Source organism: Buceros rhinoceros, unplaced genomic scaffold (genome assembly GCF_000710305.1).
Source record: "Buceros rhinoceros silvestris isolate BGI_N320 unplaced genomic scaffold, ASM71030v1 scaffold16052, whole genome shotgun sequence".
NCBI classification, from domain to species: Eukaryota; Metazoa; Chordata; class Aves; order Bucerotiformes; family Bucerotidae; genus Buceros; species Buceros rhinoceros.
In genome coordinates, this window is record NW_010398515.1 from 33,789 (window position 1) to 61,563 (window position 27,775).

At 47.3% G+C, this 27,775-nt stretch overlaps 1 protein-coding gene across 1 annotated transcript; it reads left to right on the forward strand.

The window, feature by feature from the left end:
- Positions 1-27,461, forward strand: PLEKHD1 (pleckstrin homology domain containing, family D (with coiled-coil domains) member 1). Its single transcript, XM_010131144.1, has 13 exons — positions 1-149; positions 8,721-8,814; positions 9,415-9,504; positions 10,033-10,109; positions 15,319-15,410; positions 18,192-18,244; positions 20,138-20,232; positions 21,143-21,236; positions 22,511-22,689; positions 23,439-23,571; positions 24,746-24,890; positions 26,543-26,692; positions 27,301-27,461. Exons 1-13 carry the CDS (start codon positions 1-3, stop codon positions 27,459-27,461), a joined length of 1,512 nt encoding a protein of 503 aa, XP_010129446.1.
- The last annotated feature ends 314 nt before the right edge of the window (positions 27,462-27,775 follow it).

Below are 27,775 nucleotides of genomic sequence, written 5' to 3' on the forward strand. Positions count from 1 at the left end.
ATGTTCGCTTCAAAATCCAGTTCCGTGTCCCCTTCTCCATCCATGGAGCAGGCAGATTCAGATGCTCTGGACATCAGCACCAAAGTGCAGCTGTACGGCGTGCTCTGGAAGAGACCCTTCGGGAGGCAGTCGGCCAAATGGTCCAAGAGGTAAGCCACCATTGCTCAGGGGTGCTCGGGTGAAATCCAAAGCCTAAGGGTGCTGGGTTAAGTTAGAGCCTGAGTGTTTGGCACTTGAAGTGCAGCCAACCAGGCAGAGACTAGGGGTGAAACTTTGGGCAGAGCTTCCCCGCTGTTCTGAGCCTCCTCTACACACATGGCACCGCTCTGTGCTGCCTTCTTTATCTGCCCAGACCCTGTGCTATGTGTGCTTCAGGATGGGAATAGGGACTAGCTGCCACCTGTGGATAATTTTCCTAGGATCATTTCACAAAAGACGAAGAGTCCATATATTTTTTTCCGTCCAACTGCTTGGCTTTGTTCATTGTCTCTGTTAAAGCTCTGGGTGTGAGATGGCTAGGTTGAACTGACCATGTAGGTGGGACTGTGTGTGTGTATCTGTATGGTCTGCAGGGGGTTGTGGACCAGCAGCAGCACTGCTGTGCTGCATTACAGTGATGGCACGCTTGGGACAGCAAATGCAGGCTCTTCCCTGGGGGGAAGTGGCTGTGAATTCTCTCCCATCTGGTGCTAGAGAGTTGTAAGCTGCTGTGTGTTGTGTATCAGCATCTAGGAAGTTTGGAGCTGGAAAGCATTTTCCTTAACGTTTTACCAGGGACAGAAGTGTTTTATAATACTGAAGTGACAGGTCAGTCTGGGGTTTAAAGTTTGTGTAGCTTCTTTACGCGAATCACCGAATCTCATGGGAGAGTTTTCCACTCGTCAGATGATGAGACGTGACTGTTTATGGGTGAGTACATACACAGAAATGTGCTACAGCTCTTCCTCGTTGCTCACTGGGGTACTTGATCCAATGGATTAAGACATGCCAGCATTCCTGGATGGCAGATGAATGTCACTGCTGACAGGCATCGTTGGCAAACAGTTCAGTTGGAAGACCAACAGCTGGAAAACTTGAATTTTCACCCTAACCCTGTCAGGGATATGTTTTGTGACTTAAGATTTGTTGTCATGATCTGTTAAAGAAGGATAGTAGTACTTGTCCACCTTTAGGAGTTTGGTATCTGCAGATGGAGAAGTCTGTCAGAAAAGCAAAGTAATGTTTTCTTTGCCCTCTCACATTTCCACTGGGGAAAGGCACAAACAAGCCGTTAACGAAAGGCAGGGCAGGAAGCCTGAGCTGCCTTTGAAGCTGAAAGGCAGTTTTGTAGCCTTCGTAGCAGAGTGTGTCTCAAGACTTTTTGGAAGAATAAATTAACCTGCACATGAGCAATGTCTGTCAGCTACCCCTGGTACCCACCTTTGGTGGGTACCTTTTTGCTGCAGTCTGCAGTGCAGACATGGCGCATCACACCCATTTGTAAACCCAGCTTTCCCAGTTTTGCTCTGTAGAGTAACCACAGGGCTGTCCCGTCTAAGCCTGGGAAGATGGCATGGCCAGAAAAACAGTTGAATGTTGCTTGGGAAGTAGTTTCGTGTTTGTAGCCATCTTTGACTTATGTGCAGGTTTTATTTTTATTCAGTACTTCCCTCCCCTCCCTTGCGCCCCCCACCCCCGAAAACAATGGCCCTTGTTCACCCAGGAGAGAATTCATGCTGATGCTCCGTACTCAGATCCCAAACTCTGATATTTAAATGAATTATGTTTGGAAACTAATGTGACTGTGTTACGGAAAACAAGCGGACAAACAACAGAGGGGAAGGTGATTTGTAACGGAGAAGACATTCTTAAAAGGCTTTCTTCTTCCTAATCAAAATTTCTTGCAAGCAAATGGCTCATCTCTGCTCTCTCTGTCATTATTTATTTAGTGCTGCTCTATTCCTAGAAGTAACCCCTATCTTCAGCAAGCGGTAAATATTTTAGAGATAGCAGGTGGAAAGAGATGGGGAGGTGACCGTGGGGCAGGGGTGATGTGGAAAGTTATCTGCATAAGCATAGAAGATGAAGGTCCTGGAGGACCAGCTATGGGTCAGTGAGAGACAAACACAAGGAGTCTGAGGGTTTGGAAGGAGGGGGTTTCCAGAGTAAAAAAACTGGAACAGGAGGAACAATAACACTTTATTTTTTTTATCAATATGAGAGATTTTCTTTAAAATAAAAAATTTACATGTTATTGTAAATCATTCATAGTGAGGGGATAGGAAGCAATTCATCCATTCTCCCCATTTATTCATGCCTAGCAAGACACAGCTGGTCATTTTATTTTATGAAAAGGAGAAAAGAAGTTTCCCCCTCCAGTGAAATTAAGAGAAAAAAATTGACTGTTGCTAGATACAGTTGAGGATCTGGTCTCTGAACAATATAGATTTTGTCCTGAAATCTTGGACTGGATAGTACTACTACTCCCCATCCAGAGGAAAGTGCTCCCAAGCTGAGAGAGGCAAAGCAGCACGTAGTGGAAGGATGCTCACATCAGGCCATTGGCCGTGCAGATGGGTCTGCGGGGCTGCTAAGAGATTTGTGATACTGGCTTGATCCCGTTTATTCGGCTGCAGTGATAGTGTTGCTGGAGACACTGAGAAGAAAGGCGAGTGTTCAAGGGAAGGATGGAGGCTGGCTGGATAATGTATCAAGGACAAAAGTCCAGGCATGGTGTCCTGTGCTCCGGTGATCAAAATCCCAGGTTTGGCAATTTTGCAGCAGCAGAGGTTGAGCAGGGAGGGAGAGCAGAGCCTTGTTTTAGCCAGGGCTGGCATCTGATGGCACCTGTGAGGACAGCAAGACTTGACAGGAGGCAGTTTCAGCCCTTTCCCTTGCCCACATTGTCTGTCCTGCAGCCTAAGCATTTGTGTGCTGCCTCAGGTACTGACGGAGAGTGGACTGGGTCCTTCTGGCACTGGACCAATGTGACCGTGTTTATCTGCCGGGGCTGACATCTGAGCAGGCTGCCTTTCAGAGCTTTATTTTGAAATGCCATTAGCAGCATCCTAGCTGCTATCTCTTCAGGAGAAGAACTTCTATTCCTAAGGTGAACTTTCTTCCCTTGTAAAGTGCTATGATTCCAAGAGAGACACACAACCATTTTCTGAGTCTACTCAGAAAATGTTACAGCTCTTTCTCATTGCTCACTGAGGGTACTTGATCCAGTGGATTAAGATGTTCCAGCATTCCCACTCCAGGGTTTTTTTGACCAGTCTAAACTTGGATGACTGCTGGAGTGGCTTTGGAAAGTCATATTCTCATCCCTTGACTTATGGTCCTCCTCTTCCCCCCAAACTGCACCCAATTCTTCTCTCCAGTTAAAAATACGCAGTTCAGCCTCTTCCCTACTACAAAAGTTGTACCGGTATTGGCATCAGCCTGGCATGAAGTCTGGAATGAAATGCACAAGGTACAGCCCTGCCCTGGATGTGGCATGAATGTAGCAAAGGTAGCTTTGCAGGTAGGAAGTGACACATCTTTCTCCACTGTGAATAATCCCAGCCCCACGTAGAAATGTCAGGTTCTCAGCTGACTGTCACCATTCAGATGTGAGACTTTCAGGCTAAGTGGGGCAGTTTCAGGAGAGCATCTGCTCAGTGGTCAAGCAGCATCAGAAAAGCAAGGTGGAACATGAGAAATTTAAGAATAGAGAAGAAAACACAAAGTATGCTTGTACTTCTAGGTCAATCCATCCGAGACGTCAGGCTGCTGCTGGAAGGAGGGAAATGCAGCACAGTTAAGAGAGAAATTTGATCTTCTCTTGGACCAGTCCTGGCTACAGTACTGCAAAGCATGCACATAATCTTGTTTTCCAGCAGAGCGGCTACCAGCAGTCACTGGATGTGACCTCAGGACAGACAGAAAGGATAATTGTTCAGGACTGTTTTCTGCCCTAAAAACCCTAGAAAGCAGGCAGCTGTGGAGCAGCGTGTGTGTGTGTGTGCAGCACAGGGTCAGCAGAAGCTGCCGAGGCAGCGGGGCTGGCAATCAAGCAGCTCCTGCGCTTCCCTCTCATCCCTGTAAACTTCCCACTTGGCTGGTTGCTGTCAGGAAGCATCCACCTCTTCCAGCTCCAGGCAGGCAGGAAAGCCTGGAGCTGTTAGGAGAGGAAGAGTGAGGGATAGGTACCGTGAACCCGGAGCTGACGTGCTGACAGACATCATCTCCCCATCATTTTCCTGAGCTGTCCTCAGGGAGAGAGATCCGGGCTGATGTAGTAACTGGGATTTGCTCCCTGTGCTCCTGGACTGGTGCCCAGAAAACCACCATTGGCAGGAAGACCAGTGAGACTGCTGCAGTTTTATAATGTAAATACTTCACATGGGCCAGTGTAATTTCAAAAGCTTTTACACAGATTAGCTAATGAATCTTGTTTTCCCTCTGTGAGACAAAGAAAGTGCTTTATCCCCAAAGATCAAGTATCTCTACTTGTCCAGTACAGAGCTCCTGGTCTAATCCTGGCAGATCACAGCCTCTGGCTTTACACCCAAGTCACTTGGATTGTTATTGTTCCTCTGCTATTCCAGTTTAATTACACTGTGGTTCCAGTGGTTTCTTAGTGCAGGATCATGACAGGGGCTTGAGGACCCCAAAGGAGTTGTCCAGGTGTGAGTGGCTCTTGTACTATTCGTGTTGCATGTGGAGCGTGCGTGGTGGCACCAGGTCTTCTCACCTCTCTCACCTTTGCTGCTGCTCTCCAGGCTTTTTGAATACTGCTCTGTTTTTAAATCTCGTAATTTTTACTTTCTTGTTTGTATTCAAAATCTTCTGTTGTCTTTCAAGCACTCCCTTTCCTTCTGCTGGCATGTCTGTGCCTAATCCAGATACGTGTTCAGGGTCTCCAGCCCCCCAGTACCAGTCGTAACTAGACATTTCTCCCCATTCTCCCTTGGCTGTCTTTTCCCTTTCTGCTCTTACTCACCTGGCTGCTGCCTCAGTCTTCAACTTGCTCCTGGGTCTTGTAACTCTGTCTCCTCTGCTCCTTCACTTCACCCCTCTTTCCACCATGCTGCACCGATTATCCTTGTATTGTCGTATGGAGACTTCACCTGGAAATCAAAGTTAAAGTGATGATCTTGGTTGTTTCGGTGTTGCCTTTCAAGTAAGGATAGATGGAGGAATATGATCTGAACATAAATACACTATGTCCATCATCCAAAGAGATTTTAAATGTTTTTCTTTTCTCATTTGCTGTGCAGTTTCGTTATTTTTTTTTAAGCTCTCATTTTGTACCTTTTCATTCCAAATATCCGCAGATTCTTTCCACATCTGTGAAGTCAAGGATCTAAAAGTTCATTAATCTGCCAGTGGCACATCAATTCTTAGAGATCCGTGCTATGCTTTGTTCTTGTTTTCATTTTCCACTGGAGCATAATCTATAACATGGGGATTATCAGGAGTACTGAGCAGACAAAAAATATGTAACAAACTAAAGCCTGGCTTTAACTGAGTGTTAACACTTACATTAAAAATCACACACACAGTTAAAGATGTCTTGCAAATGGTTCTTGAGGTTGTTCAGACTGAAAAGACTGTTGAAAGTGATGAATAGACCTTCTCCACTACATGTGGTGTGGTGTTTTTTATTCCTTAGTTTTGTGTTAGTACCCACAGTATTTGGTTCACTGGACCAAGCACAGGCCATTGGCCAGGTGGTATTGTTCTTTAAAGATGTTATTTCTGTGTTTATTGTGTAGATGAGGCAACATGTTCCTCTAAAAAAAATCAAGTCCTCGTTGAATTAAGCATTAAAGATATAAAGATGCAGCTACTCGTAAGAAAACTTCCTTATAGAGGTAATGACAGGAGGTGGGAGGAAAAATCAAACAGGAAGGCACAAAGCTGCTGCTCACAGAAGTGATGTGGGCAGGAGGAACAAGAAACAGGCCCTGTCTGCTTTGGGGAGGTGTCTCTGCTACCTGCCTCAGCCAGGGTCAGCTCTGAGCCTGCTGCAGGGGTTGTGGCTTTCTTTGCCAATAATGCAAATATATCTGAATATACCAATCCTGCTTTTGCACAGAGGTGAGACCGTGGTGAACCCACTCTATCAGTAACATGTCCCACAGAGATGTGCCTAACGTGTCTGATAAACGGGCAAGTGTCTTAAAGTTGTGTGAGCAGTTCAGCTCCCCACCTCCTCTGCAATGCTCCTTCCCATCCTTGCCTCCAGTTTGAGGAAACCATTCCGGTCCCTGATCTGTGATGCTGGCAAGAGATTTAGGATGGAGTTCCCATCACAGGGAAAGCAAGTTGTGCCCCATGGCCAGTTCATCTTAGGCACCTCTTACAGTCACACAGAAAGAGTAAGGCCAGCTACCAGAGGTAGGGTCACACATGGCTTTCCCAGCTGAGCGGATGTTTGACGCAGCTTCTCTGGGAGGTGCACTGGGATACAAGCTTGGGCTGGAAGGGAGATGGTCCCCTGGGTGTAAAGTGAATAGCAGTTGCTCTTACTCAGATGACTTTGTTCAGGCTGCACTGTGACTGCGTGCCTTTTTGGTTCTCTACCAACTAAATGAGCTCAGTGCAGAAGACAGATTTTTTCCAGAGCCGTGCTGTTCTGCTTAGAGAGGTTTTGCCCTGCTGTGGTCAGGAACAAGAGGTGAGGATAGACAGTCAACCATGGTGTTCCCAGAGTATCAAACAAGAAGACAGTATCCTGCTGAGGAAGCAAGCTGTCTTCTACTTCTCACCTCTGAGGTCAACAGGAACAGGTATAGATGAGTGGGCAAGGAGAAGAAAAAAATTGGGGCATAATAATCGCTGCTGGTGTTTGTATGTTATGAAGATTTCTGGATGTAAATATGCACATGTTCAGTGACTGTCATTTCTAAACATTTTGGAGCAGGCACACAGCAGGTCCAGAGCTTGAGCTTATTGCCATCGTTCAGAAGTTCTGTGCTTGTTTTCCAGTCCCTCTGTGAGCCCACAGCTCATGTTTCCATGGCATGTGGCAATTTCACCTATGTTGCCAGAGTCACAGCAGAAGAGCAAGAGGTAGGAGCTGGTGGAAGCGGAAAAGCTATCTCCCCAGTTTAATAATGATAATAATTATTAATAGTATATTATATTGTAATGGTATATGTTATTTTATTATTTCAATGATAATTGTCCACCAGCTTCGACTTCCTTAGCTTTAGGAAATAAACAGATACTGAATGGCTGTGCTTGCCTGTACCGGAGGCAGTGCTTGGCTCCGTCTGCTTCAGGAACGGGCTGGGGTGGGGTGGGCACGTGGAGGTACTAGAATTGCTCTTGTGGATCAGACCTCTTGGCCTGTAGCACATCGTTAACAGCGGATTCAGAGGAAGGTGCAGAAATCCCCAGAATGTGCTGCCTGGATAAGTCTCTTCCTGGTCCTTTTCAGCTGAGGCTTTCTGCATGGGAGCAGCAGGGTTTCCTGGAGATGTTCTCATTATTCATAGAAATGCCTTATCCTTTCCAAACTTCTCATGAGCCTTTGTCCTGGGGACCACATGAAAATCAATTACAAATCAGTATTTTGTGCAGTGTAATAAGGCATTCTTTATTAATTTTCAGCTTATTGCCTTTCATTTTCTTTCCAAATCCCTCTTTTCTCATGTCAGAAAATATGTACGGAACAGTGCAACACATTTTCTTTGTCATTTACTCTTTTGAAACCTCCCTACTAAAATCATACCTATTTTTTCAGCTGCTCTTTAGCATTTTTGAGTGCTGCAGAGATTTAGACCAAATTTAAGCTAAGTCAGATATCTCTCACCTGTACCACTGCCTGCAGGGTAAATGCAACCTCAATTTTTGAAGGGAAGAGGGACTCTCCCAGGGGCATTTTGAACATCCAAATAAGCTAAAAGTGGCACTCCTTTAATCGCAATTTTGAGGACATGCTCCAGTAAAGTAGAGGCTGTGATATTTCATGGCTACTCTACAGCGTTCATCAGAGCATAACTAAGGCTAACTGAGCAGAACAAAGCACAGTCCAATGTGAGGCATATGAGAAAAAAAAAATTCAATTTCCTTTGTATTTACAAAGGTCAATGACAGGAGACTTTGCCAGGAGCTCTTAAAAATATCTCTAAAATTTATTTCTGCTCCTGAGGGCTCTTGTGGCCCACCTTTTGCCTCAAGAGTCACTTGAGGCTGCCAGCCCGTGATTCCCCCTGCCATACGGCTCAGTGTTACAGTGGAAATGCTTCCCTTTTGGCTTATGCTGAGATGGGAGGAAAGAGGGTGGCTGGGAGCAGATGGAGTAGATTGCAAAAATAAGCGTTTAGTTGCTCTTAGCCCTTATGGGAGAGACCCTTAAGAAAACAAGTAGCTCTCTTGCAATAGGTTGAACCCAACCCACGGGCTAGATAGAGCGTGTAGGTCAGGACACCAGAAGGCTTTGGCTGTGCTCCTGTCTTGGGGACACACCGCCATTCCATTCTCCTGTGAGCAAACGGTGCTATGGTTTGCCTTCCACACCGGTGCGTGCAAGCGGTGGTGAACTGCAACCACAAAGCACTTGAACCTGGCACTTAGTGTAAGGCTCTAGCTCTTGGCTGTGATCGGGAGTGAGGCACCTCACCTTAGGCTTAGATGGGAATAGTAAACTCTTCTGCTCAGAAAGCAGCTTTAGTTAGGTGGAGATTTCCTTGTGCTGCGAAACATGACCTCTGTTCTAGCAGAATTTATTTCCTTTTCTTGTCTTAAAGGTTCTTCATCATTAAGGAAAGTTTCCTGCTGTACTATGCCGAGAGTGAAAAGAAGAGTTTTGAAAGCAATAAATACTTCAATATCCACCCCAAGGTGAGCAGTGCGTGGATGGGAGAAAGGGTTATTCTGTTTGTAGTTTCCCTCCCCTCCATAGGCCCAGCAAGTGAAGAAGTCACAATCTTCTCACAGATCCAGAGAAGTCTCAAAAACTTAGTCATCAGAGACAGATGAAACACATGTACTTCCAAAAATGCTGATTTCACCTGGTGTTGTTAGGGACAACAGGCCACCCATCTGTCCCCACACAGCATGTGTGGGGTGTTGCCCTACTGGTAGTGGCTGCAATGGATGCACAACCACTCTCCTGGTACCATACTGTGAATCTGCAATGTCTGCCCCTGTTGGGACATCACCTCCTCCTTGATAAAATAGAACCCACTTCCATGTCCTAGCTAGCATCCTCCAAGCTGAATGCAGGAAAGCCATCTTTACCCCCTTTCAGATACTACTTGGAGGTCTCCTGGTGATGGTGGGAGTCCTTCTGCCTTTCAGGAATTGTGTGTATTGCCCCTCTTGGCATGACCAAGGCAGGGCAAGGACCTGCAAGTGACCAAGGGTGAAAGTTCAGTTCCTGGCTGGTTATAGTTATACTTGATTTTGCTGACTGGTTGGAATGCTCTGGTTTGTCCCCAGGGTGTCATTCCCCTGGGAGGCTGCATTGTGGAGCCCAAAGAAGAGCCCAACATGCCCTACGCCATAAAGATCTCTCATGAAGACTTCCATGTAAGTAGACTTCTTTTCTTCGCAAAAAAAATCAAACACCAGTAAAGTTTTTATTGCTGTGAGCAGAGCTGGACTGGCAGTCTTTCCCACTCCACCAAGGTATGCCTACCCTCTTTGGGCAGATATCCTGAGGGAGAGGGTGGCGTAGCATCCCAAGTTCCCTCAAGGCTTTGCTGCTGTTCCTGCTTTGACAACAAACAAGGAAAGTTGCTCTTTCTGACAGCAGGTCTTACGATACTAGCAGGCTGGTAGACAGACATTCGGGAGCCCTAGAGCTCATGTTGCCCTATCGTTTCATTCCTGCCATGACCACTTGCCATGTGCATCTCTTTCCAATGTGTGGTAGGCCTGGGTCATATTCGATCCCACATGGTGCCTTCCGCGGAGGTGGAAGCCTGCGGTGGGCTCTCCTCCCACCACAGCTGTGCTAGCAAAACTATGTTCAGTTCATGCCTTGAGGGCACTGAGGCACGTAAGGCACCAGCCTCTCTAATCCGGGTTTTTTTCCCCTCCCCTCCCCTCTTCTAGGGTAACATTGTTCTAGCAGCCGAATCAGAATTTGAGCAGGCTCAGTGGCTGGAGATGCTACAGGAGTCTGGAAAAGTGTAAGCTGCTTTCTATTCCTTATTCTCTTTGATCTGCTCTGTAGATGTGTAAAGGATAAAGAGGAAGAAGCCTGACCGGAAGGACTGTGGGGAGGCAGACAGGCTCCCCAAGGCTAGTGAGACTTTCACTTGCCTATGGGACCCATCCTTTCCCTAAGCAAGAATGCTCTAAAACTGACACAAAGCTTCCTGCCTTGGTGTGCAGTGTGGTGCGCAGGATGACTCTTTGCTAACAACCACAGGCTGTCATCTGTCAGGTGCTGATATATACTAAGTGGCATTTGCTGTCTATCTCTCCTGCCTCAGAGGTAGGACCTGGGAAAGGATGAAAGCTTTCCTGGCCCATTTTCTGTGGGAAGCAAGGACCATGGGTTTGACAAAGGTGGCGGTTAGTAAATCTCCCTGCACTGCAGATGTAAGAATTTGATGTAAGGTAAGAGCAGAGCAGGCAAGACACAAAGCTAGTGAGCAGCCATCTGTGTGGCTCTGCACCTTGCTGGTAAGCAGGGACACCTGCAGCCTGACCCCGCTCTCCTGAGCAGCACCAGTCACGGCGAGATGTCAGTAATGGCCCTGAAGCAATTGTGTGACTGTGGGGTGAGCATCCCGTCTGCCCAGATCAGAGGGCACTCAGGCAACCCAGCCCACCAGGGCTTGGCCTCTCAAGACAGTTTAGTTCCGATCTGTCGAGGCAGGCTAAATCCCAGGGGAGGAGATGTTAGCAAAGCAATTCCAGCCCACCTGCAGGGGTGAGTGGGCATCCCGTCTGCCCATCAGAGGGCACTCAGGCAACCCAGCCCACCAGGGCTTGGCCTCTCAAGACAGTTTAGTTCCGATATGCACAGGCAGGCTAAATCCCAGGGGAGGAGATGTTAGCAAAGCAATTCCAGCCCACCTGCAGGGGTGAGTGGGTTTGATTGCTCTATGCATGCAATATTGAGTTCACAGTCTGCTGAGAATGCTGGGGAGATGCGCAGCGTGTTGGCCACCAGCTCTGCAATCCCTCAGCACGCAGGAGCCTGGCAGTTCACTGAGCAGCTCTCCTGCAACACCCGAGCAGGCTCTTTCTGAATCTCAGCAGATGCAGGAAGAGGTAACACTCAAACAGGGATTTGACTTTGCCAAGCCAGGTAGATGTTTCCAGAGGCTGCAGAGCAGAGCCTGCTATTCAGCTACGAGGCTTGAAGTAACGACCACTTTGCTGTGCCCTTCCTGGCTGCATTACGATGTGTGTACGTGTTCTCTTGTGACTGTAAGGACAAAAGCTGCCCTTTCAGGCAAGTTTAACTTGTAATACCGATGTGTGCATGGTAGAGGCAGTACCTCTGTTAACTGCAGTGTTATGAGGCTGAAAATGTTCATGTGTAATTACTGGAGAACACAGTGGACCAGCCCAAGCCGAGCTCTGCACTGCTGCAGCGAGCCTGGCTTTGGTGGCAGAACAAGCCGTTACTGAATGAACTGCAGCACGAAGCTGACCATTAAAGCTTCATGGAAGCATGAGCCCTATGGGACCCAAGACCCATGGCAGAGGTCCGTCATCCACTCAGCACGAGTAGGCTTGGCCACTGCAGAGGAGGAGGGACCCAGATCTAGCCCTTGAGTCATATGGGGTCTTTTCTCTGACAGCACAGGTCTGCACTTGCCTTCACCAATGTTACACTTAACTGTTGCTAAGGGCAATAATTTGAAGCCAAATTAGTCTTTCAGGTGTGTATAGGAGGGAAGGAGCGTGGCTGCATGTCTCAAGAAGGGCTCTCACAAGCAAGCCCTGTGCAGATGCTTACTTCACAGAGCCAGCCTTTTCTGTAGTTCTTGCTTCAATATTCCAGCATGGGTGTTTAAAACAGGAGCTAGATAATCTGCTAGATGATAGCAGGCACTACCTGCACCTGGCGGAACATTTGCTTGCTGAAAAATAGCCTGCATGCGCAGAAAAGCACAGGTTATATGATTTTCGTTAGCAGGGTTGTGCTGGGAGCTAACAGCTGGCAGAAAGGCACAGCATGGGCCAGTAAATTCATCTGCAGATAATAGGAAAGTGAAAAGGACACAGCTGAAATCTAGGCAACCTGTTCTTAGTGCTGTGTTGTTCCTAGATGGAGATTGTACTGCCAATGGCACTGCAGCAGTTGTGATCATCCTCATCATTTAAAACCAACCAAAGAAAAAAACCCTGCAGCACCCTCAAAAAACCCAACCCCACAGACTGAGATTTTGTTAATGTCAAGAGTTAGGGCTGGGCTGGGCTGGCCACTAGACACATGACAGCTGCTAGCTGTTAACCCCCCTCTCTGTTAACCCCCCTCTCTGTTAACCCCCCTCTCTGTTAACCCCCCTCTCTGTTAATCCCCCTCCCTTCCCAAAGGGGAAGTGAAAGGGAAGAAGGGAGAGAGACTTACGGACCGGAAAAGAAAACTAAAATTGCTTTAGTGAAAATAACAATAAAGTGAAATATATACAAAACCAACCCCCTGAAGCAACCTCTCTGAGGGCAATCACATTGCCATCATCATCATGGCTTGGCTTCATGAGCGAAGATCTGGGAAGGGCTTTTCCCACGTTCACTGCAAGCGATGAGCACACCCTTCGGGGCTGTGCGGTGGATTTTTTAGGTGAGGCGCAGCGTGCGCGGAACTGGCTCCACCCTTTACACCTGAGGTTCATCTGCCAGGGCCTGGCGAGCTTGGACGGTGACAGTGAAGTTCTCAGGTCGTAGGTTTGGTTAGAGTATCCTTCTCTTAGATGATGGATGCCTTACAAGGCTAAACGAGCTCCATCTGCCCGGGTTTGGAGTCAGAGTTGTCCTTCTCCTAGGATGGTGCCCGAAGGCTAGTGAGCCCATCCTGCCCGTGGACACGCTTTGTCTGACCCTTCAGTTGAGACCTGTCTGGGCTGGGAGACCCCACCAGAGGCACATGCCACCACCAGCACAGCTCTCAACCTCACAAGGGCATGCAAGCTCCTTCCCCACGGCAAGGGGGTGCCCGTGAAAGAGTCGCTGCTCTGCCTCCGGGCATCACAGACCCGGGCACGGGGCCTGCCAAGAACCGGAGTCCTGGAGGGTAACATTGCCATCACCGTTGATGCTGTGGAGCAGGTGCTGGGGAAGCCCCAGACTAGACTCAGTGGCAGACAGGAGTGGTTGTGGATGCTCCCAAGAAAGGTAAAATGCCGGCAAAGCTAGAGAGATGTTCCCAGTGCTGCAGAAGGACTGGAATAGGTGATGTTTGAGCTGTACAGCAATTGGAGATGCTTTGGGGTTTTTTTCAGAAGTATATTGTAAGGGTGCTTTCTACCTGTCCTAAGAGCCTTCCTGACCCTGAGCTTTCCAGAACTTTAAGCAATGTGGTGTTTTCTGATAAAAACTCACTTGGTAAGAAGTACAAAATTAATAAAAAAAAAAAGCACTTGCTTGCCCTTCAGCCGAAGTCATAGCCTGTACCTCCCTGCTGCGACGGTCACACACTGGCCGTGGTCCCAGCAGATACAAGAAATGACAGCTTAACTGCTACGCAGTGGTATGGGTGCATCCTCGAAGTTATACAGCAGCGGGTGTAGTAACATTTGAGTTACAGAAGAGGAAACAGCTTGTCAGGCTGGGGAATGGAGTGAGCTCTGAAAAAGTGAATCTCATAAACAGACACCTTAAAGGCAGAAGCCATTTTGAAACTCTCCAAGTTATCACACAAGAAACTCTGCTGTGTGTGTCCCCTGCCCTCCTTGAGCTATTTGCTGCTGGTTTCTCTGGGGTCAGATTCACTCTGTGTCACAGAACATTAGTGGAAAAACACACTGACACCCACGTGTTCTCATTCAGGATGAAGATGTCTGCCTGTGGGCAAAACATCACCTTTTTAATCAGTGTTCTATTTTCCTCTGCGCTTTAGAAATATCCTAGATGCTCATTAGCTGAAAAGAATCCAAGCTGTCTGCAAAGAGCACGAGGCGGTGCTCGGGCTGCTGGAGCTGTGAGCTGCCTGGTCCCTGGGGTGGTGTGTGTTTAATGCATTTGTCTGCCTTTTGTACGAGATGAAGTACGAGTTGCCTTGAAATTGTGTTATAAGAGGTTGCCGACTTAACAGTTTCCAAAAAGATACAATTTTGAATGGCTCACAAGGAGGCCTGGCACAGGAAGGCTTACAGGTATTTAGTGCTAATGAAGTCCCTTGGGATTTCATGAAGATGGCAGAATTTCTGGGCAGCGATTGCTCTTCCGGTATGTGCATCTAGCTAAATAGATCGGGGCGAATTTTATTTACGTGTTTAATGTATTTTATGTATTGTAGATATTTTTTTCTAATGGCACATGAATAGAAATGAGCAGCAAACTCCATTTCTGGTTCTGTTTTTGATTTATGTGTCCTTGTCCTTGGTATTTAATAGCTGTCTTAAAGCCTAACCTGTCCATCAGCTCAGTCAGGAATGGGCATCTGCCTCACATGCCTTTTTAGCAGCTTAGTTTCATAATGTTTTCAAGAGACCTTGAGATTTTCTGGTCCAGCAATAACACAAGGTACTCTTTGAATATTTCCTCCTTCCCTTAACTCTGACTACTTGCCAGCATCTTGTCTGACTTGTATCTCTGATTCTTCGTTGCTTTTACATGGAGAGGCACTTAGCTCACAGTGGAAGGCCAGACACCAAATACTAGTGGGTGACAATTTTAGGAGAAGACGGATTGATTGGTTCCAGGGTGGTTGACGGATACCAGAAAGGCTGTGGGAAGGAGTAAATAAACCATTAATGTTTGAAGAGGAAGAGTGGCTCTAACAGGAAAATATTGGAACGGCTACAGAAGGCAATGTCACTGGCAGATAGGAACTTGGTTGAGTTAAAAGCTAAAATCTGGTTCTAAAGTCTGTCGTGATCCATTTAATGGGTTCCAGGTACATCCTGTTGTAGTCAGAGGCTGGGCTGGTTTGGAGAGCCCTTAAGACCAACCTCAGTGTAGAAACCTCCAAAACACTGGAAACGACATCTGCGTAGTTGTGTGGTGTTGACATACAGCTCCTGTGTTTAACATAAAATAAATAAAATTACTGAATGTCAGGGAAATTTGTGGCAAAAAAATTAGAGACTCACTGTCCCAGCCGAGGAGAGTCTGTGTGTTTGAATTCCTTGGTGGATTGCTGGGCTGAGTCTCCTGCCTCACACCGTGGGACCCTTAGCTCTCTTACGTTGTCTCCTTTGTGTCTGTTCTCCCTAGGACCTGGAAGAATGCCCAGCTGGGAGAAGCCATGATCGAGAGCCTGGAAGCCCAAGGACTGCAGCTGGCCAAGGAGAAACAGGAGTATTTAGGTAAGAAAGTCTTACTTCCGAAAGCCATAAACCCCAAACCAGCCATTTTGCTTTTCCGGATTGACAGCGTGGTCAAGCCACTGGTTTTTGCTATAACTTTTTACTGTTTACTTCTACTGGATGAAGTTTTTGAATAGTCAGCAGCTGAAATTCGGTTTTGAAGGGAGTCAAACCAAGAAATTCTTAAGGTAGGATCTAGACATCTGTGAAGAGTGTGAAAGGAAGAACGTGCTTTGGCCAGCATGATGCAGTCCTGCAGCTCCTCATGGCCAGACTGTACAAAGATTTGCTGCCCCTGAGAAGTTTGGATGTGCTGATTTCATCTGCTTACCAGACAAACAGCCAATACTTTTGTCTCCTTTAATCACTCAGGACTAGTATTTCTGAAGGCTGATCACAATTTTTCATGCATGAGTTTTCCTCTTCTAGCTTTTTTCTTTTTTTTTGGTCTTACTCTACTTGATCTTTGCGTTTGCTCACACTTTATATTGGAAGTGGGAGCATTTGCAAGGGCTTGTTTGGCGTGGCTAATTTGTCATTGCTCTCTCCATGGGCGATGGAGAGAGAGCGGTTGCTCCAGATGAACATAGAATAATTTAGGTTGGAAGAGACTTCTGGAGGTTATCTAGTCCAACCCCCTAACTGGAAACCAGCCTTTGGATGGCAGTATCTTGGGTGCTCTGACTGTCTTGGGAAGTCCAAGACTCTTGCCCTCATTGCCTGTAGCAAGAGCCTTTTTAACCCGGATGCCTCCTAAATTGGAGTGTTCCCCAAGGTGTAAGAGCTCTTCTGAACTGAGGGCTGCAGGTCCAATGCATGAGCCCAGTGACTCGTCTGGACAGTCATCTGCTTTAAACAATCTAGCAGCAACTTTGGGTGCTTCAGGTTGTTGATGGCTTGAGCCAGAGCTTGTGGTATCTACTCCTAATCATCAAATTACTGGAGGCAGCTTGAAGAGTCTTTCGCATTTCTGCACCCATGCTGATCAGGGGCAATATGTGGTCTCACATAGGACAGCGTTTACAATTGAAGTATCAAGGCGTGTTCATTTTGGTCATCTAAGTGCCATTCACACATGTGAGCTGATGGATGGGCTTGTATGTGAGGCAGGCAGGGAGGATGGTTCCACACCTGACAAAGGGATAACGGGGATTGGTGAAAGGAGGACCTGGAGAGAGAGAGGAAAGTTTTGTCAAAACATTATTTTGCAGCTGCCAGAGCAGACTAAAGAGCCTACTAAGACTAAAGAGGGCCACAGTATGATAAAAAGCAAGGTTATGGAGGAATAAAAGAAAACACATTCTGTAGAAAACAGGAGATATTTGGAATATAAAATATATATTTCACTGCGTTCTTTGGTCCATGACAAGAACATTCAGAGCTGGTCAATTGTCACAGCTGGTTGCTTTATTTTGACAGCAAATGTCTATTTATTGCTGTATAACTGCGGAGGCTTCCGCCTCGTTAGCCTCGCCTTCAATGATCTGAGTCCGTCCTGCAGTTAAGCTTCGAGGTCACAGACTGCTCCTGGCAGCAGGTCAAGGCTCTCCGGAGGAAGCAAACACTGCTCTGGGGAATCCCCTTAATCCTCCCAGAGTTACTTTCCAACTGCCCCTCAGCCAGCTGGGATCCAAGTTTCTCTCTCAGGCAGGGACTTTGCAGAAGCCCATCACGCCCTGGGTTTGGCCCCCCCAGAAGGGGCAGAAGGGGGAAGGTGGGAAAGCTTCTGTGTAATTACAGCACAGTTGTGCTGGGTCCCAGTAAGGAGGAAGAGAGTGGGAGTGGGAAGGAAAGGCAGCAGTGGTGGTCAGCAGAGCATTAGCAATGTAACGCTACTGTTCTGGCACCAGGAGCCCAGCTGTGTGCAGGAGGCCTGCATTCCCCCTGCCAGGGACAATCCTGCCAGCCAGAGTAAACTCTTCAGGTCCCCAGTACAAAGGACACCGGTAGCATCCTCCTCGCCTGGTGTAGAGGGGAGACTGAATCATGAAATGCTCCAGTGAATCTGCCACTGCTCGCAGGGCAGCGGGTGGCAGAGCTGAGAGCTAAACCCTAGGACTGTCTATGAGGATCCTATTTCTGCCTAGCATCCTGTTAGCGTGACTAAGAGCTGCCTAAGGCAGAGCCTCTGTTTGCGGTTAGCACGTAGCACAGGGTAGGTACATCACTCGTGGAGTAAGATCAGAACAGCCTTTGGTTGGCATGTGTCCTCCTCGGTAGACAAGAGCAACTGATGTTGGGGTTGACAGCTGTAAGTTTTGTGGGTAAGTTTGGGGATTTATTTCTGGGCTTGGCTGGGACATCCCAAAGTGACAATATGGAGCTGTCAGGGGGCTGAAGCAGAGGGTGGTGTGCTAGGCAGGTAAGGATGGTGCACTGAGTTGCAGGAGCAGAACTGACCGCTGCTACACCATGTTCGACTGTGTGCTCACTAGACCTTTCTGTGCCTTTACGTCCTCGTGTAAAACATAGAATATTTTCCTGACTCAGCTAGAGTATTGCGAAGGTTGCTTCATTAATGCCCTTTAAGAACATCAAGAGGAAACCTTAGAAGGAGTACGCAGCAATATGGTTGCTTAGTTTATTAAGTTATTTGGCAGGAGGGAAATTACAGAACATCCCGTTAGTGTCATCTCAGCCTTTGGAGCCTCCCAGATACACACAGGGCAATAGGGAATGCTGCGTTTTTGAGCTTCAAACAGTCTGTGTTTTGTGCTCATAAATATCCCCAGGATAGAAACTGCTTTTCTCTGCATTTGGCCTTTGTGTGCGTGTTTGCAGATAAGCTAATGGAAGAAACAGAAGAGCTGTGTCTGCAGAGGGAGCAAAAAGAGGTGAGTGCTCATCACAAGTCAATTGCCCTCCGCTTCCATGTGGCAGGACTGGGAGGTTAGAAGCTGCTTTGAAGGTGTGTCAGGATTCAGGGAGGGAGGATGTGGAGCCAAAAAGGTCTCCAGCCAATCTCTGGGCCCTGTGGATAAAGGGGTGAATAAGAGCCACCATGCCATGGGATGGTCCTGGAGGTGTATCCCTCTCCGCTTTCCAAACACGTTCCATGCAGTGTGCTTGTGATTACGTCTCCAGGAGGACCAAGGAGAAAGATCAGATTAAATTCGTATTCACTGGGTTGAATTATACACTTGTTATTTGGTAGATTCAAGATGACTGTGACAACCAACTTGTCTGTCTCCACAGTCAGAGAGCAAATAAACAGACCTGACATTGTTCTAGTGTAGAGATACTGTTGTGAGAGACAAGACGCAGCAAAAGGCAACACGGTTTGTTTTGGATACACCAGAGATGGTGAAAATAATAAACATTGCACTAGGGAAAAACTCAAGAGAGCACTCCCTTAGACGTGACTAGAATACCTTAATTTGTCAAGTTTATTATTGTTTTTCAAACCATTCCTAATTTGTATTTGCTTAATACAAGTAGCTCATTCTCATATTTACAACAACTCTCCACTGGTTTTTATAGCATCATCATAAAGTTATTGTAAGACAGCTTTGAAAATGACCTGTCCTGTTAGATGGGAGGAAAGCCTGCGTGGATGTAGACCACCACATTGTGACCTTGCAAGCTGCTGCGCGCTCTGCTTTCCAGTTAACCTAAAAGGACTGTTCCCTCTCTTCAGCAAAAGAGGCAGTGCTGACCTAGGCTTCTCAGACCTATGTTTTTCCTGTGTACATTTCTGCAGAACTGAAGTCCAAAGGTGGCTTGGACACTCCTTTAGGGCTAAGCTACTTCTGTCTTTGCAGGGAGACGTCTCTTTCTGGTGAGGTAGCCTGCTGCACAACCCAGAGCCATAGGGAGGGAGATGCCCTTGTCTAAAAACCCTGGAATAAATCTCTGCCCTTACAAAGCCGTGCACGGTATCTCCATTGCCCACGGAGAGCAGAAGGGGCCAGGCTGGTTTAAAGGAGTGCAGTGATGATGAAGGGATGAATATGCAGCTCTCCGAGCTGTGCTGGTCCGACCTGCTGTAAGCCTGAAGGTTTCACAGCAATATGTTGGGAGAGCGGCTTGAACTGTGTATCTGCACCATGGAGCAAGAGTCTTTCTACGAATTTGTCTGGTGTCGGTGTTGTTTTGTGACCTGCCTGGGCCTGTGGCAGGAGTGCTGCCTCACAGCTAAGGCTGCAAGGGGACCTGACTGGGAGCGGGACCTTTGCTGTAATTTGTCCCCGTCTCCCTCCATCTGCAGTAGGTCTCAGTACAACTGCTTCCTCTGGAGCAGGGGAAGAGCCTGTTTCACTGCTTGAGGATAGCTTGTGGTATTCAGCGCTCTTTAAGCTTCGTTTTATTAGCACAAAGATAGTGATGGGCTGATTAAACAGTGAAAGCTGTAGCTGTGCCGTTTATGTTTTCCTGTCCCGGTGGGGATGGGAAGCAGGGCTGACCTGTTGGGGTAGTCTGTACCTGCACATGGGGGTGCCTGGAAATGGTACCTGTATGTTGGGTGCAGCTTTGCCAGGGAACTTTGGACTTCTGAATATGTGCAGCCGAGCTGATCTGTGCAGGGAGCATGTCTCTGGGATTTCCAGGTTCCTGGTAACCTGGCTTGGACTTCTGGATGTCTGGAAATCTTCAACCAACCTTCTGCTTCTAATTGTCCCTGGTCAAAAGTGTGAAATTGGACACCCTGTGTCCTTTCCCCCTTCCCAGAGAAGCCTTTCCTAACTGCACATCAGCAGAGTACAGTCCCGTCTTCTCTTTTGGTCCAGGAACTCGAGCGTCTGAACCAGGTCCTGGAAGCAGAGAAGCACCGGTTTGAAGAGGTGGTTCGGGAGCTGCGGCTGGAGCAGGAGCAGATCAGACGGTGAGGCAGCAAACTGCACAGGGCAGGAAAAGGACACAAACTCCCACACTGGGTGCTGCTGTGGTGGTGAATTAAACAGTTTGTAAAATCCATCTATTCTGTGCGTGTAGGTAGGAGATAAATGCTGTATTGACCAAGACGGGAAGAGCTGCGATCCGTTAACCTTCATTTGCTATCACTTGTGTGACCAATAGAATATAACTTAGTTTCATTTTGCATTCAGCAGTCCAGCAACTTCTTTTCCAAAGGGCTGGGACATGAGCAAAACCAGATGCTAGAGGATTCCAGAGAGGTAATTAGTTTGATTGACTGATCCAGCCACGTGGGCTCCAGACTTGAATCTGGTTTTCCACCATCAGCTGAATGACACTGGGTGGGTGACGAAGTTGCCTCACCAAGAATACTTTTGTAATTTTAAGAATTACACTAAGCAAATTATGAACAGCAAACGTATTTAGAAAGGGAAGGATCCAAATGCTCTGCACTAGGTGTTGAAAGGGCATGTTTTGCCACTGACCTCTCTTTTTCCTTTTCTCTTCCTAAATAATATCTCTGAAAAGGGAGTGATTTAGAAAACCATTTTTGTTTTCAGAGACCTACACCTGCTTAGCCCTGACTGCCCTGTCTGAGCTCTTCTAGCTGCAACCACGGCCCCGCGCTTGCTAGAGAAGCACACTACCAGCTGCTCTGGTTTGGTTTGATGATCAGGAGGAGGCACAGTGAAGTTCCTGGATGCCTGTAGGGTGTTCAAGGCGTGATGCTTCCTGGCAAGCTCCTGAATCTCCAGGGCTGCCTGTACCAACCATGGTTGCAGGTTCTGCACTAAGCGATCCACAGCCTGGCCAGTCTGAGCGTGGTCTCTGGGGCTGGCATTCACCTGCAATAGCTATCGCCTTTTTTGCTTCTTCAGGGAGCTAGAGCTCACAGCCCGCTCCCTTAAAGGAGTGGAGGAAGAAAAGAAGGAGTTGCGAAGCCTGACGCAGTCCTTACAGAAAACCCTAGAGGTGAGTGACCTCTTCTTCCCTCTGAGTGAGGGCATTTTGAGAACAATCTGTAAGAACTGACCACGGCTGAAAGCAATGTTATCCTGGGGAATGAATCTAACATCCACTAGTGCCAGAGTTAAGTCCTGTGTGGATGAACAGGGTCATTCAGTAGCTGATAGGAAGGCCAAAATCCTCTGTGGAAAAGGACTAGACATGACATGGAGCCCACCAGAACCAAACTTTTCTCAGCATTATCAGGTGACATGATGTAGGACAGTAACCATAACTTGCAGTTTGAGAAGTTCAGGCTGAAATCTAGGGAGAGACTTCACCAGACAGGTAGGCAGGCAGTGGGAGAGGTGAAGAACCTCCATCTTGGAAGTTGTTTTCACAACCTGACTATGGAAAGCCACAGCTGAACCTATTTTGCTGCGTTGACAGACCAGCTCTGAACAAGAGGCTGGACTAGAAGGTCCCTTCAGGCCAACATGGCTATAAGTCTGATAGCTTTCTGATTTTTTAACTGCAACTCCATAAGTCCTGGTGGACATTGGAGCAGCAGGGAGGCATTCCTTCTTCACAGAAGGGGCCATGGTTCTCATCATCTAGGAAATGGAGAGTTGATGTATTAAGCCCTTTCCTTACTTGGTGGCACTGTGACGGATTGGTGAAAAGTGGCTTTCCCAAATGTCTATTTTTTGTAAAATTTCCACACATCTGTCCTTCTGAAGCCTCAGTGTCATCCTTAATGTTCATGTCAGATCCTGCAAATTTGTCCAAAAATCCATTGCTGATGCTCCTTTGAGGTCTTCTCCCTGCTCATAATATGGGTGTGAAAAAAGAACTGAAAGAACGATTCATGCCCTAGTGGCACACTGGACCAAACACTTCCCAGGAAAACAGCATGGTATGTCCTACAGCTCCACAGTTAGAAGTACCACAGAGGGGATGCCTGTAGTTCACACCGAGGAGCAAGAGGAGGAGGGAAGGCAGGGAAGATGCTGACATAGGTGCTGCACTAAGGAAGCACAAGGGCGCAGTCCCTGAGCTGGGTCCTTACTAGTATATCATGTCAAACGAGCCAGGAGGTTCTTGCCACCTTGCTTAGCAAAGGCTATGATGGAGGCTTGGTCCCTGTGAGGCAGGTATGTAATGAAAATCAGTTATTCCTGGTTTTAACCTGAATGAGGCGTGTGGATGTAGGGATGGAGGGACTCAGTAGGGAGAAACCAGGCAGGAACAGGAGCAGAAATGTTAGACTTGGCTGATACTCACAATCTCTGCCCTTCAAGGAACTCTCCCTGGAAAAGCAGCAAATGCTGGAGATGCTGGAAGAAAATGAGAGCCAGCTCCCACCTCCAGCCAGCCCCAGCAAAGATCAAAGCCCCAACTGGGGACTGCACTGCAGCCTGCAACAGATTGAAGAGAAGATGCAGCAACTGCTGGAGGAGAAGCTCCTGGCAGAGAAGAGGTGAAGTGGGGGCAGGGGCTTCTGCAGTAGTGCCAGAGACAGGGATGTAGGAGAAGACGCAATGCAGCGCGAAGAGGGTGGTGGGAAAAGAGGTGGTTTGCCCCCTGGCAGATGGGAGACAATCAGAAAGTGTATGGGTAAATATTTACAGGCTTAAAATTAGGATCACTTCAACCCTCTTCCCCTCTTTATCCCGAGGCCTGCAGAAAGGCAAGATCCTTGCTAATTTCCAGTCCTGGGCGTGGTAAAGGGAAGAGGACAATTCTCCTCTGCTGAGGCTTAGTGGTGCCAAATGACACAACTATCTGCTGACTTGCTTTTTGGTTGCTGACACAAGACAAGTCTGGAAGCTTGTCTGGTTCCCATGGCAGGAGTTCGGGTTATAAACGCTTCAGAGAGGACAGAGTGAGGCAGAGCAGCTGAACTCCTTCCTGCCGCTTGGGCCCGCTCCTTTTGAATCAGGACTTAGGCACGTGAATCCGTTTGGTGTTCACGGACTTGTCCATAAGAAGCGTTTGGTGCTTCTGGACCTCACCTGGGCATTGGGAATGTTCCGTTCAAGAGCTGTCCATGGGCTTTCTCTAGCGATGACTGTGTTATTGAAGTGAAACACAGACAGTGACCCATTAGTGCCTCTTTGCTCAGGGCAGCCAGGTGGTAAAGCCTGCCCCACCAGGAATAATGAGACCCTTCCTTCCTGTGACTTGTGCTGGGGGGGGAATGGCTGTCTTTGCTGTACAATGCCTCAGGATGAAGGAGAATGAGGAGCGGTCCCGAGCACTGGAGGAGGAGAGGGAATTCTACTCTTCCCAGTCGCAAGCACTGCAGAACTCGCTCTTGGAGCTGACCGCAGAGAAGCAGCAGACTGAGAGAGACCTCAAGGTATCTCCTGTGTATGTCACATATTGCCATCCCTGGGCTCGGAGTTCTCTCATATTCCCTCTCAATTCCTTCCCTATCAAGTGGGAGGCTTGGTTTTAATTTGTTTTGTGGTTGCAGATTTCCATTTGCTATGCTTCGTATCAGGGTAACGTGAAGTTGCCGTGTAGTATCTATGTCGCACTGCTATTTATTTTCTTACCTGAGGCCTGATTAACACATTCAGTAAGTCTTTTCAATTGCTGCTGTGAAAGGATCACCTAAAGATGGAGGGAGGGGAAAAAGAAGTAAAAGAGGAAAGTGGACAGGATCAACAGTAAAGCTTATTTCAAAGAATGTGTCTCCATATGCTAATATGGACCTTGCATAATTGAGCAGAAATCTTCCCTCCTCGCTTGTGCTCAGAGAAACCTCTGCACGAACTTGTGATCAAAAGCAGAGGAATGCAGGTGGGGTACCAGCCCTCCTTCACTTCTCCACTAATGGAAGACACCTTAAGCTGTGCAATGGTAATTGGGCAAACTATGCTGTTTTATTTTAATCATATAATGTAAAGGTTATGTTTTCTATTGGCTGTTTGACATTCAACCTTCTTTTACAAATGTTTTGTCCAAAAACCCCACAATTCTTCTTTTTCCTGCACCTCCAAGATTTTCTTAACCGTAACCTTTCACTTGCCCATACTAAAGCTAAGTTACGTATCAGTTATTCTCATTTGCTAAGCTACTACTGATATTACATTTTATTTCCAACTTTTCTTGTGTTTTGTTTCTGAAACTAAGTACCGTATGCTGGTTTGTGGCTGCCTTTATCTCAAGTCCATCTCAGCTGCAAAGATGTCCTCTTGTCTCCCCTCAGCTGCAAGCACTTGCATAAGCACAAACTCGTGTTGAAATACCATCTCTGATTCCACATGGTTCATACAATGAAAGGGAATCCGTGAAAATGGAAGTCAGAGCAAAGGAAAATTACTAAAATAATCTGAACTTCAAATTCAGATTCTGTCTGAAGACAGGAGGAACAACTTTCAGGTTGTCTTACCACATTTCTGTTGGTTTTCCTTACTGTTGTCTCTTCATTTTCCTCTGCTTGGTGGGTCCCTCACAGACCTGGTGAGTTAGCAGGCTGACTATTGAGATACAAGCTGGTATTCAGCAATACTTATCCTGTTGCTCAGGCTGAGGTGAAGGTGCGCATGGATCTGGAGAAGAGACTGAGAGAAGCTGAGGAAGCACTGCAGAGCTTGGAGCAAGGCTTAAACTCTCTGGATTGCAACACAGAGAAAGAGGAGAGGATGAAGGCAGATGTCAGTAACTTGAGAAGTAAGTCAATTGTCCATCCTCTCTACTGGTGAGCAAGCTCTGAGAGGGGACATGGTTCTACCCGCTTTCCCAGACACAAAAAGAAGTTCCCTTATTAGCAAATAATGTGTTCTCCCAACGCCTCGTACATCAACCACACCTCCCTTTTGAGGAGCCAGAATGTGCGATACAGGAACTTGGTGTTTTGCCCTCAAAGGAGGGCAAAATTATCCCAGCCTTCCCTGTCGGGTGGAAGACAAACCTAGGGGCAGAGATGAGCGAATGCTTTCCAAATGTCAAAAAGGGAAGCTGGGGCAAAGCTGTAAAGACTGACTAGGTATGAGTTATACAGAGTCCTCTGATTCCCCTCAAGAGAATAATTTCTCAGCCTTTGTTACAAGAACATGAGTAGTTTAAGGAGGACCTTAAACTTGTGGTAGCAACATGCTGGTAGGAGACCACCCAGCAGGTGAAGTTTGGATCCTTACTCAGAGCCAAACCACTGCATCGGCTCAGCACTGCTGTGCTGAGACAACTGCAGTCCACAGGTCAGGAGTAAAACTCAGGTTCTTCACAGCTCATCCCTGTTTGTATGTGGCTGTTTTGTTTTGAAAGACGGGGCATTACCTTAGCATCTGGCTTAAGCTGGACTTGGGAATCTGCATTAGCAGCTTCAATTGATTGAAGTCTTGCTTGTTTTCCATCCTCAAGTGTAGTGCGGGGGAAGCTGTTAAGAAGATGCTGTATCTGTGCAGTTAAGGCTTCGTTTCAGTGATGGATGTACTGAGCCAATATAGAAATTCAGAGAGTCCTGTTTTTCTTCAAAAGAGTAAAAACGTGCTGATGAGCAAAACACTAGAGAAAGTGAGGGACCAGCAAGGTTTCCTTTAATGTCAGTCCCAGCACATTCATTTCCTCCAAGTCCCCTCATTCCCTCCAAATGATTCCTGCAGCCCTTTCATGTAAGAGTTGGGGTGCATTAGCACGTGAACCCTCTGAACAGCAAGGGACCAGCGACAGGCAGCAGGACAGCAAGACTGGAATGGGAGAAGATCCGCTGGTGAGACCACAAAGGGTGAAATGGGCCAAGAAAGGCAGCTTGTAGGGCAGATCGGGACAGAAAACTTGTTCGAGTTTGGACATGAGGATTTAGAATTTACATGCAGACTGTAGTGTAAATATGTATGTGCTAGTATTTGCTATGCTACGAAGAAATCTGTGGCCATGTATGGCCTGTGTGTGTGCCCATGCCAGTGTTTCTATGTCTCCCTTCCCACAGTTAGACTTGACTGGTTTTAGAAGTCCTTCAAAGACAGTGGAATGAGCAAGGCTTCAAACCCCTCTGTTGCAAAAGAGTTGAGAAGTTTTATCATATTTTCAGAGGCTTTTGGCAGCTGAATCACAAGCAATTTGGGGAACAATTGATGGGAGATGAATGGTTGCAGTTCTTTCTATAATCTGAGCACATATTTGTTGGGGACTGGAGGTTTTTGTCACTTTGAACCTGTCCATTCTGATTATATTTTGTATCTTCATGGATTGTTGTTCGTCACGATCTAGGGAGGTGTGGAACGTCATTACCCATCTCAGCCCATCAGTGAGTGCAAACTGTAACTGCTTCATTGCTTGAAGTGTCTCTGCTGTCAGTGCTCACAGTGGTGTCTTCTCCTCAGAGTTCTTTGAAGAGTGCATCCGCAATGCTGAGCTGGAGGCCAAGATGCCTGTGATCATGAAGAACTCTGTGTATATCCACAAGGCTGCCACTCGTCGCATAAAGAGCTGCCGCTTCCATCGCCGAAGAGCCAGTACTTCGTGGAATGACTGTAGGTATTGGGCAGCTTCTCACCCTACATCCCACAGAAGCTGATATGCGCAGGTGGGGCTGACAGAGCAGCAAGGTCTGCAAATGTGGTTCATATTTCATATTCCCTAGTAGCAGAATGGAGCTACAGAGAAACTGGGAGCTTCCTTACCCAGACAGCAGGCACTGAGTCTGTGTACTGGTTTTCTGTCTCTTCATGTATGTTGGAAGGTAACTGCTGTGATGATCCCAGGCCCCTGTAAAAATACATGCTCAAAGCTGACTTCATCTGAATGATTAATCACAGACTGAGTTAGGTTGGAAGAGACACCTGGACACTGTCCAATCCAATCCAGTGCTCGCAGTGACTACCTGCAAGGTTAGCTCAGGTTCTACATTGAACTCTAAATCAGAGGCAGTCATAAAAAAAGAAAATTGTGTTTCCAAGCTGTCAGCATTTTCCTCCTCTGAGAACGTTAAGGTGAAGCTGTTAGAGCACAACGGTTAGCTCGTTCCTTGCCAGGCTCTCAGTCGTGTTGATCACACGGCTCATGTGCTCTAGTGAAGCGTTGTCTTCGGTTTGTGTCCCTGACGGAGAGTGCTGACCTTTCTGTGCTGCTCTTATTTCAGTGAAGCAGTCCCAGTCCTTCATCTTTTCACACGCAGAAGCTGAAAACATCGAGGAGCTGAAAGAAGCAGCTAAAAGACTGAGTCGGGACCAGCACTTCAGGGAAACTCTCTATCAAATCATGAAGTCACGAAAGGATTCTGCTTCGGGGGATGAAAAGTGACTCTTGTTGGGAGGGGGCTTCTGATCTCAACTTCCCGTTCAGCCTCACAGAAGTCATACCATCGGGCGCTAGGGGCAGAAGGGAGATTTGCCCCTTGGTGGGGAAAGTGGGGGAAAGTTGTGTGTAGGCTATTCCCTCAGTTAGCGGCTTTGCTTTAGTTTGAATGTTCCCTGTAGCCTGGCGGACCTTGTCTGCTGATCACTCCAGATCTGTTTGCTTCAGCTGCTTATGTTAAGCCACGTTTTGCCAAGATACCACAGTTGGTGTTAAAGCGAACCACAGACTCTAGCTTAGGAAGTGCCTCTTCTTTCCCT

Excerpts from the sequence above, each read along its gene's own strand:
- PLEKHD1 (XM_010131144.1), top strand. The coding sequence starts at position 1 with ATGTTCGCTTCAAAATCCAGTTCCGTGTCCCCTTCTCCATCCATGGAG. Across the intron at positions 150-8,720 it reads TCGGCCAAATGGTCCAAGAG|GTTCTTCATCATTAAGGAAA; the intron begins GTAAGCCACCAT and ends CTTGTCTTAAAG. Across the intron at positions 23,572-24,745 it reads AGACTGAGAGAGACCTCAAG|GCTGAGGTGAAGGTGCGCAT; the intron begins GTATCTCCTGTG and ends CCTGTTGCTCAG.